The sequence below is a fragment of the Adiantum capillus-veneris genome, chromosome 30 (assembly GCF_014529385.1).
Source record: "Adiantum capillus-veneris isolate H3 chromosome 30, ASM1452938v2, whole genome shotgun sequence".
NCBI classification, from domain to species: Eukaryota; Viridiplantae; Streptophyta; class Polypodiopsida; order Polypodiales; family Pteridaceae; genus Adiantum; species Adiantum capillus-veneris.
Window position 1 is genome coordinate 106,192,037 of NC_140960.1, and position 21,710 is coordinate 106,213,746.

Genomic DNA, 21,710 nt, shown 5'->3' on the forward strand with positions numbered 1-21,710 from the left:
TGCAGAAATGGCTGCAAATAGGGAACGCTAGGGCTGCTGTAGCGTTAGTAAAACGTTGGTGTACTTGAGGTCAAACGCTAGCAAGGCTGGGTTTTCCTTAACGCTAGGCTGATAACACCTGCTGGCGATTCCCTTGATAATGCAAACGCTAGGTATGTTGGTGATGGCGAGGATATGCTGGAGCAAAACGCCAATGTTGAGGATAGGGGAATCTGCTACTTGGAGAAAACGCCAAGGACTTGATGGTGCTGAGGGGTTCTTGCTGAAAAGATGCCTGTTGAGCGGGGAGCTCCTGTTGCTTCTTCTGCCATTTAGTGCTAACTTGGGTTTGCCTATATACAAACTTAGCAAAATTGCCCTACCTACTTTTGTTGGAAAGTCACTTAAAAATAATAAGTGAAAATTGTCAAAAATAGGGAAAATAGGCTAAATGCAATGGAAAATTCTCCTGATGGAATCTGATGGATTCTGAAGGGAATACTGATGATCATGTTGTGTGCAACCAGAGGATATGCATCTATGCTAAGTGACTGGGCATGCACGGTCTACGAATAGACTCACAAAAGTGCCAGATCACTTCTAATCTAGACTGACTGGACTGACTGAACCCTGATCATGCTGTAGCTTGTCCACGGACACATAGGGTTGGATGTGCCATGTGACAAGGATGGCAGCCCTATCATTCTTGTGACCTATGTGGATGATATGTTGATAGCTGCAAAGAAAAGAAGCACTGTTGATGCTCTTAAAGGGCAGTTGAAATTTGCATTTTCAATGAAAGACCTTGGGGCAGCTGAACATATACTTGGGGTGCGTGTTACAAGGAAAAGAGACAAGCGCCTATTGTATTTGTCGCAAGAAAAGTACATTGAAAAGGTGCCGGACAGATTTAACATGGCTGAAGCAAAGGCTCTTGGTGTGCCATTACAGCCATATGTCAAAATCTCCAAGGATGATTGTCCTAAGTCAAAGGAAGAAGCCAATGACATGCAAAGTGTGCCTTATGCTTCAGCTTGTGGTTCATTTATGTATGCTATGGTTGCTACTAGGCCTTACATAGCCCATGCAGCGGGAGTTGTGAGCCGGTTTATGGCTAATCCCGACAGATTGCATTGGGATGCAGTGAAGTCCATTATGAGGTACTTGAAAGGGACTAAAAACAAATGCCTCTGCTATGGTAAAGGACCATTGGAGTTGAAGGGATTTTGTGACTCTGACATGGCTGGTGATGTGGATACACGGAAATCCACAAGTGGCTATGTGTTTACTCTTGCAGGAGGTGCTGTTTCATGGTGTTCTAGATTGCAAAAGATCGTTGCGTTGTCTACTACAGAGGCTGAATATACCACTGAGGCTTCTAAAGAAACTATTTGGTTAGCACGTCTATGCAGTGAGTTTGGTTTGCCTACCAAGGCACCTATGCTTGGTTGTGATAGCCAAAGTGCCATATGTCTGGCAAAGAATGCCATGTTTCATGCACGCACAAAGCATATTGATGTGCGGTATCACTTCATACGAGAAGTGCTTGAGGATGGCCTTATTACATTGGTTAAGGTCCATACATCACAAAATCCAGCATATGCTCTCATTAAGTGCTTATACAAAGCACAACATCATCTATGTATAGAGATGGTGGGAGTCACGTAGCTTAAAGGCGCCATTTATGCCTTTAAGTGCGAGGTTGTTGGGCTAAAGGCCCAAATGGCCCCCATTGTGTATAGTTTTAAAGGTTATTAACCTTTGGCCAAGTTCACATTGAACTTGGCCACTAACTTTAAATTGGTCCTATACTTTTAATAAAGGGGAAGTGAGCCATTTTGCTCACACACTTATTCCCTTCCCCAATATTGTGCAACGCCCCTCTCTCTCTCCTCTTTCGATCTGTCAACTTCTCTAGCTCAGTGCCTCTACACACCCTGCACTTCCTCGCGTGCTCTATCACTTGCACACACCGCTCCGCGCTCATCAACTGTGTCATGCCAAGGAAGAGACATGGAATGTGAATTCCTTGAATGCAAACATTTCATCTTTTCATGAATCATCCGCATACATCCGTGCTTATTCATGAGTGAATTGTGTTCAACGTACAATATGGCATGCCTATGAAAAGGGATCACATAAGGACGGTGATTAAAATACAGGAAAGCATCACGGATGGAACACTCGAACAATGCATGCTGACCAATCATTCGAACACATAATACTTCCTGTGGGGGTTCCGTTGGACCTTGACTCGAGAGCAAAGATCGGTACTGTGTGATCAATCGAATCTGCAATGAGGTTAGCTTCTGAGACAAAGTGTCAACTAAACCATCATCCTTGTGAACAATCACATCATTATCCTGCAAATCATCATGCTCGTGAATAATCACATCTTGATCATGCAAATCACCATGCTCATCATCATCATGCAATTCATCATGCTTGTCATTATCATCCAAATCTTGTTTGTCATGCTTTGGAAAATAAGAGATTGAGAGAGTCTCCTTCTCCCAATTCTTTTCAATCTGTGCCTGCATATTAGAAAAAAGTAGGACCAACTCTTGCATGTGTTGGGCTCTCTGCTCGGCCGCCAAGCGTTCGTGCTCGCGCTCGCGATCCAATTCGGCTCTTCTTTCTTTGTGTTCACGCTTTATGGCTGCCCTTCTTTCTTTGTGTTAACGTTGTGAGCGGGATGGAAACACACACAACGCCTCTATAATGACCCGACACACACTCTTGGGATGATACACACTCACATTATGGGGCACCACTCGGCTTACACAACCAGCCTGGCCGAGACAGGAAACACACAGACGGAGTGAGAAGAGAGAGATTTCCCACTTGCCCACTCAACACTCACACATACACACTCACACACACACTCTCAATTCAACTCAAAGGAGGCAAATTACTATTGTTTAGACTCAATGAAGCTCAGCCCAACACAGTATTGAGGAAATACACCAGATACAACCACAAAGTTAAGCAGAGGCTTCACTCATCGGAGAAGATTACACAGAAAAACAACAGAAAATCTGTGAGGAATTTGGTAAAATGGACAGCGCCATTGCGTCCGGAACGCCCAAAAACCCCACCCTACAATGTCACAGTGCTCAAATCCGACCTCGGATGAGCAGTTTACGGCCAAAACAGGCTCCAAAAACCCTAAAAAAAACACACCTGCGGCTGTTCCTCCTCTCTTCTCCACGTTTTTTTCTGGTCTTCTCTCTGTTTTTTCAGTTCCCACACTTAGCTTTATCACTTGGGCACCCTTGGCCTTTTAGATGACCTCAAACGGACCCCGAATAGGCCAAAAACTGACCTCGCAGTGCATAGTTGTCACCTTTTTGCATCCATACGCACACCTGGCACTCAGCTTTTTTCAATAATGCATCCCGCCACCACGTGAAGTGGCCCCAAAAAGTGGTCCTAATGATGACCTTTCTGCATAACTCTCACAAGAAAAAACCCACGTTGTGTACGTACTTCTCTACGTGCAAGTATTGACCCCGTTCGACCTCCTGACGCCACTAGATGCCATCTGACGCACCTGCTTTCCTCATGTCGTCGGCCCGCGGATAGCTTCCTCGAGAAGTTTTACGCGCTACCAACTCCTCATTATTGTAGAAAAAACACACTGGTACTAGTAATAGTGAAAATCGATGCACTATGTACATGCTGTCCTACCTGTACACATGTGTGCCCCACGTAACCACCTGGCTCTGGAAAATGGGCAATCTTTTATTCGATACACCATGCATGGATATGTACATATGCACAATCTCTTACTCCAAAAAACTCCTGTGTGTGGCCTAGTTTGCACAAGGATGTTCACCATTGGTGTAGGTCTTGCAATAGGTGTCAAGCATTTGGGAAGAGAGTGTTGAAGCCAGAGCTACGAAAAACCATTATGGCCTTTGATGTGTTTGAAAAGTGGGGGATTGATGCAATAGGCCCGTTACCTATCACAAGCAGGGGCAAAAGCTATATCTTGACGGCAGTGGACTATCTCTCTAGATGGGCAGAGGCTATAGCAGTAAAACAGATCACTGCAAAGGATGTGGCAAAATTTGTATATGATGAAATATGTTGCAAGTTTGGGGTGCCATTAGAGCTACTTTCAGATAAGGGGCCAGGATTTAGAGCTAAACTGCTAGATTTTTTATGTGCAAAGATGAAGATTAGGCACCAGCATACCACTCCTTATTACCCACAGTGTAATGGCTCAAATGAAAGATTCAATGGTGAGTTGGTACAAATTCTTTCGAAAGGGACAGAGCACCAAGGAAAGAATTGGGATTTGGAATTGCCTAGTGCATTATGGGCTTACCGTACTTCAGTGAAGACGGGTACAGGGTTTACTCCATTTCATTTGGTGTATGGAAAGGAAGCATTATTGCCTGTGGAGGTAGAGTTGCCTACGGTCAAGATGTTAGAGAAGTTGCTTGGGCCGCCTAGTGATGCATTCAAAGAGAGGCTCTTACAGCTACAAGAGGTTCAGCTGGATAGGATGAGTGCATTGGAACATTATGGGCAGATGCAAGATAGGGCTTTGGCAAAGATAAATGAAAAGGTCAAAAGTAAGGATATCAAGAAGCATGACTTGGTTTTGCGCTACAACAGTAAGCTGGACAACACCTTCCAAAAGAAGTTTCAAATTAAGTGGGAAGGCCCTTTCAAGGTAGTGGAGTGTTTCCCGAATGGTACATATCAGTTGGCTAACCTCGATGGGTTTCTACATAAGTCAAGGGTAAATGGATTGCGTCTTAAATTGTATCATGCCAGGTTGATGATGGTCGAGCAAGATGAGCTATCTGTGGATCAAGGAGTGTTGGTGAGGGATGAGGAGACCTGTGATGAGGAGAGCCTCATATCTCTTTTTGCTGCTGTTCATCATGAATGATCTAGCAGGCTAGGAGCAAAATGGCCACCACATGCGTCTTCATGATTCTCTTCCAACACTCTATAAAGCTCCTCTCGCCAAGGTACACGTCTCAACACGAGATCAGCCCCTTTCATGTATAAGACATCACCAATCAATTTGTACCTATATGCTCTACGCACAAAACCATACTTCTTAGACTTCTGAATCTCCTTTGGAATGATTCCTGTTAGCAAAAACTCCTCTTCTGGAGTCAAACTTTCCCGGCCATGATAAAGAGGTAAAGTGGTCCTCAACACAAATAGCTCCCCAATCATGCCTTGAGCTGCTTCATGTGCCTCTCCATTTAGAGCACGTTCAAAGTGTCTGATGCTCCATGCTTCGAACTTTTTTAGCAGGCCTTTAATTCTGAAGCACATTTCCTTCAATGAGGTGTTCTTGCTCTTCCACACACCCAGCACTTGCTTCACCACTAACAAGGCATCACCTTTTATGCTCAACCTTCGAACCCCATGCTTCAAACAAATGTGTAATCCGGCTTCCAGAGTAGCATATTCAGTCTCATTATTACTATGAGCATCCAATTTGAACCCTCTCTTGTATACTAGCTTCCCCTCTGGATCATAAAGTGCTATACCCCCTGAAGCCGCATCATGGCTCTTTCTGTATGAACCATCAAAGAACAACACATGTGCATTTTTGATATGTGTCACTTCTTCAACTACCTTTCTCACCACCTCTTCCTTAACAATAAGGGGATTCTCCTTGTAGGTCAACAAATCAGCTAGGGTAGCCCTTGTACTATCTTACTAGAAAAGAGAACGCAAATTCTTGCAGCTCAATTACCCATTTCTTGACCACATTTGACATGTTAGTGCCATTAATTAACTGTGGCAAAAAGGCATAACTCGTCAAGAAAACAAAAGGTCGTGGTAGCAAGTAATGACGAAATCGTCGACAAGCAAATATTACACTGGCCATCACTAGCTCTACTTCCGAGAATTTTCTCTCTGCTACCAGCTTCACACGGCTTGCACAATACACTGGCCTCATATAATGGCTGCCCTTCCCCTTTTGCAATAGCATGGCTCCAATGGCATCCTCCCCTACTGATGGATTTACATAAAACACTTGCTTTCAATCAAGAGCCTGCATTGCTGACAACCCCCCTAACACCTCTTTCACCTCTCGAAACACTTCGTCACAGTTGTCATCCCATTGCAATGGATCATACTTTGCCACTTGTTGTAATGGATAAAGAATCTGAGAAGACAATGGAATAAACCTTGCCATGTACTTCACTTTGTGTATAAAAGTTGCCAATTGCTTCGTACTCGTAGGTGATGGAAGAAGAATAATAGACTTAACCTTTTCTGGATCAGCCTCAATGCCATTTTCTGACACCATATGGCCCAATAACTTCACCCTTGGCTGTGCTAGATGACATTTCTTTGGATTTAGTTGTCCTCCACATTCATCATATCGAGCCAATACCATTTGTAGTTTCTCATGATGTTCAGCCCTATTGCTATAGACACAGAAGTCATCCATAAAAGCTTTAACACAACTACCAATGAATGGAGCCAATACCCAATTTTCTCTCTCTTGATAGAAGGAAGGTCCATTTGACAACCCAAATGGCAATACTGTGTAGCAATAGCAGCCCCATGGCGTAATAAAAGTGGTCTTTGTGCGGTCTTTAAGAGCAATCTTCAATTGAAAATAGCTTGAAAAACCATCACACACACTGTACCTCTCATAACCTGCCACTGAATCCAAGATCTGATCGATGAATGGAAGAGGATATGGGTTCTTCTTAGTGGCTGCGTTTAAGGGTTTAAAATCTACAGAAATTCTCCACTTCCCATCCTTCTTTGGACTGACTACAATTGGACTCACCCATTCTGTGGTCTCCACAGGGACTATGAACCCTGCCTTCAACAACTTGTCCACCTCTTCTCGCAAGGCTTCCATTTTCTCTTGACCCATCCTTCTTAGCCTTTGCTGCATTGGCTTAGCACCTTCTTTCAGCTCTATATGCATCTCTTCGCCCTTGAACCCTTTGATCTCTTCATATGAAGTAATGAACAAATCAGGAAAACTAGCCAGCATGTGCAAATATATATCCTTCTCCATAGCTGAGAGGTCTCCACTGATCATTTGTGTCATCAATTCTTGCTTCTTTGACAACTCAACCTTGGTTTGCATCAGCCCTTCAATCACTTCATAAGGCCCTTCACTTTCATCTTCAACCTCATTCGCAAATGCAACTAAACCAAACTCCTGGATTTCTTTGTCCATCAAAAGAAATGCAACATCAGCATCCTCATCACTGTTGGTAGTGCTATCTCTGTCCTCATCTGTCACCGTGGAAGAGTCTTTATCACTAGACTCATCCTCATCTTCATAAAGCTCCTCTAATCGTTTCCTTGTGTCCATATTATAAAGCTTCTTGGTACCTGTCTTTCCATAGAGGCTAATCGTACCATGTCGCCAATCTTGAACAGCTCCCACTGCACGTAACCATGGTCTGCCCAGTATAATAGGATATGCTCCCAACCCTGTTGGCATCACATGAAAATCAACCACTGCCTTTGCATCATATGCCTCCACTTCTAAGCTCTTTACAACGCCCAAGCATTGTACTTTTTGATGGTTTGCCAATCTGATCCGAAAACCTGACACCCCAGCCACTGTGAGATCCATCTTCTCAACGCATGAGGGTGTTATGACGTATATTTGGGCCGCCATCCACATAACCTTGTCCCAAATTTTTCTTTTTATGCCACACATCTACTATTGGACAAATGTCTGGTAGCTCATCCATTGCCAACACCTTTACTGAACCTCTCTCTGGCTCTTTCTCCATTGGGTTAACCATCCTCTTCCACTGTCGCTTTAGCTTAGGCACCATCTCTATAAGCTGCCCAAAAGTAACATCTGCCTTCCTGCTCGTCAGATCCTCCTTCAAGTCATAGCTTAATTGCCCATCCCCTAGTGGAAAATCTGAAACATGAAACTTTCGACGAGCTCTCCTTTTCCTCTTGGCCTTGACATCCTCGCCTTCATGGCTCTTTCCTTTCTTCTTACTAGGACTTGGGGCACTTCTTCCTTCCTTATCCTCTGTGGTCCTCTTCCCAATAGGCATCACTAATGTATCCTCTAGCTTTGATGCCTTCTCCAAGGTGACTACACTTAGCACTTTTTTCTTTCCCTTTTCCTCTTGGGTTAATCCACTGGTTCCTTCATCTCCCTTAATTTCGATGCCATAATCATTTGACCTAGTTAACACTTGTCTTGGCAATGGATACATGTCTCCCCCCATCCTTGGTGGCTTATCACATTGCGGGCTGATGTGACCCAACTCTCCACAATTGTAACATGTGGGCGTCTGCCTCCAAAACCTACCATTGCTTTGTCCAACACCATTCGTAAGCCTTTCTTCACCTCCTGGCTGATTTGCAAACCTCCCTCGACCTCGATTATTTCCCACTTGACCTAGCATGTTTAGGCTGAGATTCTTCATCAAATCTACCATTTGCCTCATGTCTTGGCTTAGCCCATCATCTTGCACTGCTGTAGTGACCACTGTTGGCATAACCTGAGTAGTAACAGGAACCACTGGTTCGTGATGAACCCCTGGCATGCGACCTTGTAAAGAGTCCATAGGCTGAAATTCAGACCTCATGGGCAAAGACTCCACCCCTAACTGGCTCATTTTCCTCAGCTTCCACTCTTTGTTACTTGCTACCTCTAGTGCATCTTCATATGTCCTAGGCTTCTTTAGCTCCACTCTCCAACGTATATTCTCCCAAAGACCAGCCAAGAACCTGTCCTTCTTCATCATGTCAGGCGGGGGTATCTGTGGTGCTAAGGCCTTGCACATCCGCTCCCATGCCAATGAGAACTTACGTATGTACGCATCTACTGGCTCACCTTCCTTTTGCACCAAACCTTATACTTCTTGCCACACTTTGTCAGGATCTTCTATCTTCACAAACTCAACTTCCAACCCATGCTTTAGATTGTCCCAACTCAATCTTACTGGTGGATTCGCTGCACGCAACTCCTCTTCAAATGTTTTGGACCAGACTCGTGCATTACTCTTCAAACAAATTTGGAGAAGACGTAACATCTGCGCACAGGGTCATGAATCTGGTTGCTAATGCAGGCAACCTAAATCTTTTCCAAAAAATCTTCCACATCTTTATCACTTCTTCCATGAAACTCCGGATAAGAGAAAGCCATGGCTACCCAAGTTACAATGCTTTGAGAACCCCTTTGAACACACGTGCAAGAACCCAAAACTTTTGACTAGCCAATCCCCAAAAACTTCAATGGAGCTCAACTTTAGATAAGGACAAACACATGCACATCAAATGAGTTTTCATAGTTGATCATCGGAATTACAACAGGCAAAGGACATTACAAGATCTCTCGTAATCTTCTTGGCCCGAACATAAAGACTATGCGCTGCTGGAAAAAAATCTTCCTGGACACATGAACATTTATCTGGATTCTTTGAGTTAAATGAAATGGAGTGAATTGAGGGCCATTTTGATCATCCATTAAAGCCAACCATGAAGCTCCCAAGAAGGCACACCTGACTTAACCTCTGATTTTTTGCCAAAATTTCAGCAGCATAACAGCATAAATGGCTCAAAAGACCAAAAAACCAGCCATCATAACTTGGAAAAATTTTGGCAGAGTTTCCCAGAAATAGAGCAGTAGGAACCCAAAATATAGACTGTATATGTATGCATAAACTGTCAACAATAGAACTCGAGCATCAAGTAGGACTCACTAGTACATAGCCTATGGCGAGGTCACAAAAAGGGTGCTCCAGCTACCTGTATCACCGAAAGGATCTCCACATTTGAGAATCCCCCAGCTCAATAAAAACCTCACGCTATCGACCCTCACAGGAAGGCTAATGCAAATCGCGTATAGTCAAGTCTCAGAAATGACTATCTTCCAGACCAAGTCTCAGAAATGGCTGGGACTGCCAAATACAACCAAGAATGGCTCCACAAATGCGTACAATGGCAGTTTCCACAAGTAACGTACAATCCAGCAGACAATGCGCTCAAATAGGCGCCAAGTGATGCATACCCACAACAACTGCAAGTGACATCACTGCTAGTATATCACTGTACTCCAGCTCTCTGTACCTGTGTGAATCACCTGTACCTGTCCCTGTAACCTGTAACCTGTAGCCCCGAATCTCGAATCTCGAAGCTCGAAGCAGAAGATACTCGAAGAAGATCCTCCGTGGGGGCGCCAAAAGAATGTGAGCGGGATGGAAACACACACAACGCCTCTATAATGACCCGACACACACTCTTGGGATGATACACACACACATTATGGGGCACCACTCGGCTTACACAACCAGCCTAGCCGAGACAGGAAACACACAGACGGAGTGAGAAGAGAGAGATTTCCCACTTGTCCACTCAACACTCACACATACACACTCACACACACACTCTCAATTCAGCTCAAAGGAGGCAAATTGCTGTTGTTTAGACTCAATGAAGCTCAGCCCAACACCAATGGGGCAAATAGTTTACACAGTATTGAGGAAATACACCAGATATAACCACAAAGTTAAGCAGAGGCTTCACTCATCGGAGAAGATTACACAGAAAAATAGCAGAAAATTTGTGAGGAATTTGGCAAAATGGACAGCGCCATTGCGTCCGGAACGCCCAAAAACCCCACCCTACAATGTCACAGTGCTCAAATCCGACCTCGGATGAGCAGTTTACGGCCAAAACAGGCTCCAAAAACCCAAAAAAAAACACACCTGCGGCTGTTCCTCCTCTCTTCTCCACGTTTTTTTCTGGTCTTCTCTCTGTTTTTTCAGTTCCCACACTTAGCTTTATTACTTGGGCACCCTTGGCCTTTTAGATGACCTCAAACGGACCCCGAACAGGCCAAAAACTGACCTCGCAATGCATAGTTGTCACCTTTTTGCATCCATACGCACACCTGGCACTCAGCTTTTTTCAATAATGCATCCCGCCACCACGTGAAGTGGCCCCAAAAAGTGGTCCTAATGATGACCTTTCTGCATAACTCTCACAAGAAAAAACCCACGTTGTGTACGTACTTCTCCACGTGCAAGTATTGACCCCGTTCGACCTCCTGACGCCACTAGATGCCATCTGACGCACCTGCTTTCCTCATGTCGTTGGCCCGCGGATAGCTTCCTCGAGAAGTTTTACGCACTACCAACTCCTCATTATTGTAGAAAAAACACACTGGTACTGGTAATAGTGAAAATCGATGCACTATGTACATGCTGTCCTACCTGTACACATGTGGGCTCCACGTAACCACCTGGCTCTGGAAAATGGGCAATCTTTTATTCGATACACCATGCATGGATATGTACATATGCACAATCTGTTACTCCAAAAAACTCCTGACAACGTGCTATGGCTGTCATTCTTTCTTGGTACTTACGATCAATTGCTGCCTTTCTTTCTGCTTTTCTTTCTTCGCCATCAATACAGTCAAGTTAGTTCCAAACCGGAAGGTCACTCAAACATCTTAGTGCCACGTAGATGGTCACAAACTCACAGATGCATAGGCAACATAGAGAGAATCCTTCATGGTACAGAGGATTTTGGCTTTGAACAAGAGATTGGCACAAACCACCTTTCTAGGGAGAGTGAGTCTGTGACTGGCCAAATGAACGCATGGATCAAATGTGTCTATGACCTCGATGCAGAAACCCTAACCCTAAAACCGGTCACATATCGCCTTCTAAAATCAAAGCAATCGTCCTTGATTGTAGGATGTAAGAAAATATGAAAACTTTCAACATTTATCGGGTAGGAATGCGTACTAATGCAATGCTTTCGATACTCATATAGAAAAAAAAAACTAGCAACAGACTCCTCGATTGCGTCCAAAAATCTTTCAATTGGCCAAATTAAACACATCATACTTCCAAAATATGGAAAGTATGTCACGGGTGTAAGCCATTTCAATGCTTATAAAATGTCATCGGATCTCATCAAAGGGAAAGTTCGCAACGGATGTCTCTATGGATACGATCGTTCATCCAAAGTTTATGGAGAGTATATCAAGTGAGCATCTACCTCATGATATGACGGAAGCATGCCATCGGTCATACCATGTCAGAATTCATACATTCAGAACTCAAGCTTATCAAAAAGCTTCTTTGTACAATTGGATCAGATTGTCATGATCTGCCAGTTCCTCATAAGTCATCCATTGAGCATCCATCATTGGATAGTTCTTGAACTCCACCAAAAATCTTCGTGTTGTTTTTCCTTGAGTGGTGCAATCTTTATGAACCAAAATATGTTATGGGATCAAAATCTCTTCAACCTCTTCTACCTTTGTTGAGAGTTGTCTAAAGGTGTAGTAGGTAAATCTCCTTTGAAGGTTGACATGGAAAGCGTTGTGGATTTTCCAATGGGAAGGTAATTCTAATCGGAAAGAAACATCATTAATGCCGTGAATGACCTTGAATGGGCCATAGTATCGGGATATAACCGCGCCTTTCTTTTTCCGTAATCGTGCCTTTTCAAATCTAAGCAAAACCCAATCTCCCACTTTGATATCCAATCTCTTCCTGTGCTTGTCAGGAGCTCGCTTTTGCTTGTCTTGGGACTTTTGTAAAGCTTCTTTAACCTTCAAATATGCAATATCCAAGTCTTGTACAAATTTGTCGGTCTTGAAAATCTTATCCTTTGTGAGTAGAATCTGGGGGACTTTACAAGTTCCCTCAATGATCTCAAAGGGTGCCTTTCCGGTTGATGAATGAGTGATGTTATTGTAGGCAAATTCCATGAGCGGTAAATATTTCCTCCACAAGTTCTTATGATCCGAATGTAGGTCTTGAGAAGTTCAAGTATTGTGGAATTTGCATTTTTTGATTGACCATCTGTTTGTGGATGAAATGATGACAAGAACTTCAATGTAGTGTTTATACTATCAAAGAGTGCTCTCCTTAAGAGACTTGTCATTCGTGGATCACGGTCACTGACGATAGATTGGGGCATCCCATGTAATCGAAAGATATGCCGAAAGAACAGAGCTGCCATCCTATCTGCTTTGATGATTTTCCTCATAGGAACGAAATGGGCTTGTTTGCTAAAGCGGTCAATGATAGACGCAAAATGTGCAATAATTGCCTGTAATAAGAGGCAAGGACGAGCCTCATGAACGGAAGTTAACTGGGGCCACTCTTATATCGCCTTTACCTTTTCGGGATCCATTCTAACCCCCTCTGCCGATATGATATGTCTGAGATTGTGAATCTGTTTCATGAAGAACTCACTTTTCTTCCCGTTGATAACCAATTTATGGTTGCGTAGATGTCGTCGATGTTCGTCTTCATTCTTGGAGAAGATAAGAAAGTGCCAACAAAATCACGGTATTTTCTAAAAATATACTCCCATCATTCGGTTGAAGGTGGCGGGGGCATTTGTGAATTTAAAAGGCATGACCAAAAATTCATAAAGCACAAAAGTGGTTCGAAAGGATGTCTTTGATATGTAGGCTGGGTGAATGTAAATCTAATAGTAACCACTCTTGACGTTGATATGACTAAAACAAGAAGTGGCCTGAAGCCGATTAGACGATGTCATTGATTCGTGGTATAGGGAAGCGATTCTTAATGGTGATCTTGTTCAAGGCACGGTAATCAATACACATGCGCCATGAACCATCCTTCTTCTGTACTAGAAGAGTTAGGGAGCAATAAGGAGAGGAGCTTGGTTGTATATATCCCTTGTTCAATAATTCAGTGACTTGGCTAAAAATGTCATCTTGTTGTGCTTTAAACTGGTCTATTAGGAGGGGATGAGTGGAATTTCATCATCTTCGGGTCGTACGGGTGGTAATACCTTGGATAGGAATTTCCCCAAAACAGTCAGGGCACTATTATAAGAAATCATAGGGGTTCCTCAAAACAGTCAGGGTACTATTATAAGAAATCAAGTCGACTTTGATCAAGAGAAGACAAGGGGATAGATTCACGGGGAGAGTGAGAGTGTGCATAGATCATGTAAGCAAAAAGAGGTCGTCTTATGAATCTCGTGACGGAACACGTAGATACAAGGGGTATAGATTCACCCTGAAACTTCACATCCAGTTTGATATGTTTATCTATATGGGTGAGCAAGATCTCTCTATCGCAAGCGTGAAGGAGAGCATCATACTTGTGGAACCAAGGCATCCCCAACAAAACATCACCTCCTGCTAAGTCCATATCGTAGAAATCAACTGCATCTAGAAATCCTTGGACATGGACTCATATGACCCCACCAAAGGTGTAGTAGACCCGTAAGTACCATTAGCCATCTAGGCTTCAATTGAGTTGCCTTCTGCGTATTTGTCAATTCCTAGTCGAGCGGCCATGTCAGTAGAAATGAAGTTTTTGGTAGACCTTGCGTCAAAGAAGATAAGCGCATCTTTGTCACGAGTTCGTCCCCAAGCTTTGCAAGGTTCTCCTGCTGTATCATGTCCAGGCTCTCCTATGAGATCGGGAATCAATCCCATAGAAGGGCAAGGCTTCTTGTTATCATTGTTGCTGTCCTAGCTATACGGGCGCTTGACACGGATACTATTGGGTGGGGTAGGGTGGGTGTGTTGGGTACAATCTCTGAAAGTGTGTCTTGTGCATGATATCCACACTTATAGCATCTCCCCTGAGCCCTATACTCGGCCTTTTGTTGAGGGGTGAGTTGAAAACGCTAGTTAGGAGAGAATGTGTCCCCATATTGCCTATGCTCTTGAAAAATCCAGCCCATCCTCTGGTTAAACGTTGCAGGAGCATAAATAAGCCCACCCAAACGGCATCACCAAAAACTCATACCTTCCGAAGGATGTCTTGAACGCGGTCTTGTATACATCTCCAAGAACTATCTTGATGGATCACCCCGAGGGTGTGAGGCCGGGTGGTATGGGATGCTCGGTCTTACAAGTGCTAGCCTACATCCACTATGGTTGGGTGGTTTGTGTGTCCATAGGCAGTCCAGGTACTCGGGAGATCCTCCCGTTTTTATGTTTCAAGGTGCTCAATTGTTTTGGATGCCCATTGAACTTACTTTATTGTTCCTAGTTACAGCAGGAATTGGCTTCTATTCTGCTACTCCTGGATTCCGACTGAACTTTCCCTTGTTTTCTTGTGCACAATGACCTCTGTAAGAGAGACACAAAAGGGTCTCTTTCTTCATGAACGAGATCCTTTTATTGTGGGTGAGACTGCAGCCGAGTTCGGGAAAAATCATGAACATTAGAAATCTTTGTAAATCTAGCGTCTACTAAGACAGGATTTGGATGCCTGTTGCAAAAAGGTTGGTTTAAAATCCTCCATCACAACATAATTTAACCATATCCTATAATTATAGTGTCAATAAGCAAGAGGATTACCGAGGCTAGGATCGATTCTCCTCTCAGAGTAGTTACTAGTAGTTCATGAGACTTACAGGGAGAACCTCTTTTGACCTGATGATACTTTAATTTCTGTACGACAAGAGTGGGATGTTTCTTTGTGAAATCCAATGAACAAACTACTGTATTCTGAGCAATTGATGTTGCGTGCTTAAAACAATGTATTTTCAGGCATGTTCAATCTGTTTGTGAAAAGGTGGCAGAACTTTTTGGTGAGAGCCAAGGAGTGCAAATAGATCCTGCAAATATAACAATTTGCTGCGGCCAATCTGAAGCTTTTGCTGCATCAGCGTTGGCTGGTACATGTATTTACTATATGGATTTCATTAGCAAAAGCTTTAACTTCTTTGAGGGCACAGTGAAAGCATGAAGTGAAAGATTCTTCGACCTTCTTGTTATTTTCTATGTAATAATGCCTCTACTCACTTAGTAATTTTTTATACATCAGTTGTGGATGTGGGCGATGAGGTATTATTATTGGATCCAGCCTATGAAACATATGAAGCTTGCATAACCTTGGCAGGAGGCTGTCCAGTTAAGCACACTGTCTTAAGACATGAAAGAGTAGTGAGAGAGTGTATGAAGTTTCTAAATGTATGATGGTGTGTTTATGGCTAGGTTTATGTAAGGATGGAGCCCCCATCTTGGAGCCTCGACATAAACAAACTGGAGGCAAGTGTCAGCTCTCGAACGAAGGCCATAGTGTTAAACAGGTTAATTTTTTGCGTATGAAAAATGTTCTCATTGTGTCCTTGCATTGGCTACTATAAGCATGGTGATGTTCTATGGACAGGTAGATTCTAACATGGATTCTCTTGGGCAGTCCACACAATCCAACAGGCAAAGTTTTTAGCATTCAGGAGCTGTCAGACATTGCAGCAATTTGTCTGAAATACAATTTATTGGCAATAACAGATGAGGTATAGCTGAAGGCTTGCATGATTGTGAAAAAATCTGTTTACTGTGTAATTCAGGACTTTTTTTGCAATATTTCATGACTGTATAGTAAAGAGTTCCAATTTGACTAATTGAGCTCTTGGCAGTCCAAGCACTAACAGCAAAAGCAATTCAAACATTTTGATTGTTAATATTGCGAAATTTTTAGTAGTTAAAATACTGCTCAATGGACCATTTTTCGTGGCTTACAAGGTATTATACTGCATTCTGACTTCTGATTGCATAAAGAGGCTTGAAGCAACATGGTGCCTTTGTATTTTCAATTCATGGGTCTCAGCTCATCTGCAAAGGCATATGGTGGTGGGTAGAATAGAAGCAGAATATAGTAATTAACTATTCTATTTTTGGTTGATTTTAAGGCTGATGTGTTTATTCTAGGGATTGTCAAGAAAATCATAATGGCTGGCTAATTTAGTATCTGGCAACTAAAGCCTGGTGTATGTAGCACAGGGCCAGACTTTCCAGCAAAATCAGTCCCATTTGGACAACTAGTTGCAAATATAGTTTAGTTGGTCAACTGTTTGATGCGGAAACAGAAAGTTCCAGTAATGAGGTGTTTCTTCTATCTATATAGATAGTTTTAAGATTTCAAGATCTAGTTGTATAGCAGGAAGAGGACACATATTTCATCATGCTTTTGTATCGGACAATTGATTCTCCCTACTATAAGTTGTGATCATGCATCGAGTGCCTTCTACAATATGCCAGACAGTTGTTGTGGTAACTAGCTTGTATTTTGTTTGTTTTAGTTGAAGTCTGAGAAGTGTGAGTAGTTTGCTTGTGTTTTTCACCTATCAAAGGTAGCGTGCACCTCTATGCAAAATACTTAAAAATTTATTTAGGATGCACAGGTTTGTATAATTGCAGCTATGGACAGCCCGCTTGTGTGTATGTAGCATGGTAACATGCACAAAAAAAGCTGTCCCAGACAGTGCACAGTAACTGCTAACTTGCACAATAACATGAGCTAGATCTTCAAGGTCTATGTTGTATTATATATCAATAGAAAGCTCTTGAAACAAAGGATTCAAATGCACAAAATCCGAGAAATTTTGATATTATTCGTAAAGATTTTACTGGACGCCCAAGTTTTTCAAACTATGCTAGGCTGATGAATATGGTAAATAACTAAAAAAGTGTCATGTTAACATGTTTTCACCCTTCACTGCTGCTCTTACAGGTGTATGAACACATAACGTATGGATCAATTAAGCATATCAGTCTGGCATCTTTGCCAGGAATGCTAGACCGCACCATTGTAACATCCTCTTTGTCTAAGACATACAGTGTAACAGGTACTGCAAAGTAACATGCTGTAGAGTGTCTCATTGGCAGATGGAATACAAAGTAATAATACTAGAGCTTCGATTCTCTGTGCAGGTTGGAGACTGGGATGGGCAATATCTCCACCTAATATTGCACCTGCAGTTTCCAATATCCACGTTAAACTTACAGATTCTGCACCGGCCCCATTTCAAGAAGCTGCAGTTATTGCGCTGCAAAGTTCATCAAATTATTTTGCTAATTTAAGACAGGTGACGATTTGTGACTCCGCATTTGTTCGTATTGTTGCTTCTTCTCGGCTTATGCAAGCATGAATTTCACAAAATATGGCTTTGTCCAGGAAGAGTCCTCCTGTTAATGACACTTGGGTGTCCTTACTTCCTTTCACTAACTCCCCAGGTATATGGAAGGCGACTAGAGCTTGTCTGCTCAATGCTGAGAAATGTGGGTTTCAAAGTTGAGTTTAGGCCTCAGGGGTCTGTGTTCGTCTTTGCTGAGTTGCCAGACTCCTACGAAAATGATGATGTATGCAACCTCTCTTCACCTCGTGTGTGTGTGTGGGTGTGTTAATAAGAAGAGGAAAATGGTATAACTGTTCTATCATCCAGGTGTGTTAGATCGGTTATGCCATTGCCCTCTTTGAATAACAGGTCCTGAATTCAAGACTCGTTGGATTGATATTTGAGGTCTCTTAGGATAGTTTGCTGCAACATTGAAAATCTCTTCTTCTTCTTCTTCTTCTGCTTTATTATTCGTATGATTCATGGACACTGTTGTTTTTTGTAATTCAAATGATGTATTCTTCGCAGATGGGGTATGTTGCCGAACTAATCGCGAAAGCAGGTGTTGCTATTGTGCCGGGCTGTGGGTTTTTCCACAATAAGACTGGGCATGCTGATAAGTCTGGCCGTTTTGGTCTGAAGGGGTCTGTTGAGGACGATTACGATTATACAAGACGCTATGTGAGAGTTGCATTTTGCAAAGACTTTTCCACTCTTTTATCCGCCAAAGAGTCGTGGCAGGCATGCTCATTTTGATGTCATGACCAGTCCAACTCCTTTGGATCAGGTGGGATGTTCAATTACCTTGATTTTTTGTTTCAAACCAAATTGTTCAATTTGTAAATCTCTTCTGTGTATCATCGACACATCCATCCAAATAGTAGGTGCTGTTCGGACAGCCATATTTGAGAACCCATTTCCTCCATATCTTTGTCAAATCCATTGGCAAGCACCCTTTTCTTTCTTCTTTTGCAGAGCTTCAAGCTCTCTGGTATGGTCACTCTTTTAGTCTACATTTACACTTCTTCTGCTATTACATTGGATTATCTGTTTGATATTACATTTCATCATCATAAGACACCTAACCTGTTATTCGTTAAAGCGTGAATATTTTGGCCAACAGAATGATTCATGGGCCTCTCACATCATTCAAATTTCACAGCAATCGTTATGGAATCTGAGTTTTTTTTTTTTTGGTAATAAACAAAACCATCATCATGGGGGAAGATAGTAGGCAGTCATATCTGTGTATTTACATCCCGACTTGCGATATACAATACACGCATGAGGGGGGAACGACTTTTTCCAGTGGGGAAGTTGGTAACACCCATAGAGTGCAGCCTGTGAGCCTCAAACCGTCAACATTGGGGTAAATCATGAAGGCTCATGCAACTGAGCTATGCTCATTGGCTGGAACACGAATTTTGAATTCTATTTTGGAAATCTCTAAAAAGTATTGGTGTTTTAACTGCTACTGGCATGAAGTTTTAATGTCATAGGAACAATCCCAAGAGACTTGGACAAGTCTTGCACTCAAGACCTGTTATTCAAGAGGGAATTGGAACAACCAATCTACCACACTTGGCTGATAGAAGGGTTATTCAGTTTCCTCAGTGGCTTTGGAAGAGAGAGTGGGAAGAAACACGAGGGGTGATGTGGATGACAACAGAAGAACATTTCTTAGCAAATGTGCACTTGAATAATGTGCACTCAAGGGTAATGGAAAGATTGTTGCAGAGGCTTGCATCAAACTTGGAGCATGTGAGAATTCCATGTGGGAAGATTGTTTCTTCTACATACGTACTCAAGACACCTCATATTTTTGTGAGTAGCTTAGCTAACCATGGAGCTCGCACAAGAAGTGTGTGACCCACTACTCAATGCCTCTCCTTGTTGTAATAGAAAACAAATGTCGACTCTCTCTCGCAATGGCTTACATATACAAAAGACAACGCTTAATCAATGTCACTCTTACGTCAACTTTCCATGCGGCACCAATTTGCAAGCTTCCAATGGTTCACAATTGCTCCCAAGAGGTCTATGCTTTATTGAGGCCTTAATGTAGGCCAAAAAGGGGCTAAATACAAGTGTCAATTGGCCACACGCACCAAAAGAGGCTCTATTCAACAAAAATGTTGTTGACCTGTGGATCAACAGTACGAACAAAGCCTTATTTTTTGAGAGTTATGGAATACTGCGGATTATGATCTTAAAGATCATTTGTAATGAGTAGTTAGTTTAGTTGTAGAAGCCGGGGTGCAATGGCACTTCCAGATTGTACATACAAAGCCATTTTATCTCTTGAACTCTATTTTAGGTTTAACCTACAGTAGCCTTCGTGTATAAGGTACCTAGGTCATTTTGTAAAGAGGACTTTTATCATAACCATAGTTTTAAGCTGCCATTGATTGTGTGTGTGTGTGAGAGAGAGAGAGCGTGAGAGAGAGATTGTGTGTGTGTGAGAGAGAGAGAGAGAGCGTGAACTTCATCCTGACGTAACTCCCGGCTCGCTCATCACATGGAGATTCGACTACACGATTGTGCTAGGTTCGACAAGAGCTACGCAACAACGCCAAGCATTCCATGCGGAATGGAGCAAGCGTTAACGCATCTATGAGCTATTTGTGGCCGTAAGTGTATCAAACACTGTCTGTTTTTTGCATGCAAGTAGTCGTTAGAATCGTGGCGACATAAGCTACGCATAGGTATTCATAGATTTCAGTTTCGAGCACTTTCAGAATTTGGCTCTGTCTTCATACGTGTTTTCTGCAGATGGGTCTAAAGTGAGGGTTTTGAGTGTAGAGGCTTTGGGACATGTGTATCCTAGTGAGGGGATGGTGTTCCTTAAGTTTCGTACGATTTTGGTATGATTTAGTGAGTTTCCTTCCGTTTGTGTGCATGTGGGTTGGGTGGTGTAGTTGAGAGGAGTGAGATTCCAGATTGTGGTTTAGTTGGCCTTCCAAAGTGTTGTATGTGTGGGATGGTCTCAGCTTGACAAGCTAAAGAGATTGCCTCCGTGCGCCTGTCGTGTCATCTGTGTCCTTGATTGACATTATGTTGATCTAGGTTGTGTTGCATGCACTTATGTTGATCTAGGTTGTGTTGCATGTACTTTATAGGTGGTGTGATTCGCTCTCATAACATTGGCGCCGTTGCGGGGACGCAAGGACTTGAGTAGGTAATCCTACTAACACTTGTGTGATGGTTGCTTGCTTTAGTTTCGGCTAAAGAAAGCATTTTTCTTAAGTGGATCTGGAAGAAGTTATTCCGAGATCAAGTGGATAGCCAAGAAGCGGCTGTCTTGCCGAGGGTCTGTGACTAGGTAGATTTAGTTAGAATGTGTAGTATTAGTTATAGATTGGAGTAGTTTTTGGTGGTTGAGTGATTTGTGAAGCGATAAAAGCGTTTGCTAGTTCGTGTGTGGCAGTGAACCCTTTTTTTACTCATAAATGCAAAACCCCATATGATGTGTAGGAGTAGCTTTAGGTAGGACATGCTGATTTTGATCTAGAGTTATTCATCATTGATATACTCCACGAAAAAGTCTGCTTTTGAGGAAAAAATACAATAAACAGCTTTCTGTTGACATTTTTGTACGACTGATTGGTGTTGTGCATATAAGAGGGCATGTGCAAGGGTTTTGTGAACAAAAATTACAATTTTGTAAACGTGGACATCATACACGTATGATGTCTCAAGGGGTATTTGGAGACCAAATTTGACAAATCTGACTGCACTAATTTTGACCAACTCTTGGTACCCAAAAGACAAAAAACGAAGTGTCGGAAATGGAAAAATAAGGAACTTGTGATTTTGAGCATCTTTTTGCATGAAAATTGGTAGAAGTGCTTGAAAACTAGTGCTAGAGACTTGGGGATGCTTGTGAA

The 21,710-nt window shown here is 42.6% G+C and overlaps 1 protein-coding gene across 1 annotated transcript in view; it reads left to right on the top strand.

Moving 5' to 3' along the window:
• Positions 1–19,647, top strand: part of LOC147418579 (uncharacterized) — a 69,879-nt gene extending 50,232 nt beyond the window's left edge. Inside the window, exons 3-10 of the mRNA XM_086507360.1 lie at positions 15,473–15,600; positions 15,750–15,835; positions 15,920–16,014; positions 16,125–16,221; positions 17,439–17,553; positions 17,639–17,793; positions 17,942–18,067; positions 18,352–19,647. Coding sequence (XP_086363486.1) covers positions 15,473–15,600; positions 15,750–15,835; positions 15,920–16,014; positions 16,125–16,221; positions 17,439–17,553; positions 17,639–17,793; positions 17,942–18,067; positions 18,352–18,579 — 1,030 coding nt within the window. The 3' untranslated portion in view covers positions 18,580–19,647. The remainder of the gene's footprint in view (positions 1–15,472; positions 15,601–15,749; positions 15,836–15,919; positions 16,015–16,124; positions 16,222–17,438; positions 17,554–17,638; positions 17,794–17,941; positions 18,068–18,351) is intronic.
• Positions 19,648–21,710: the final 2,063 nt, after the last annotated feature.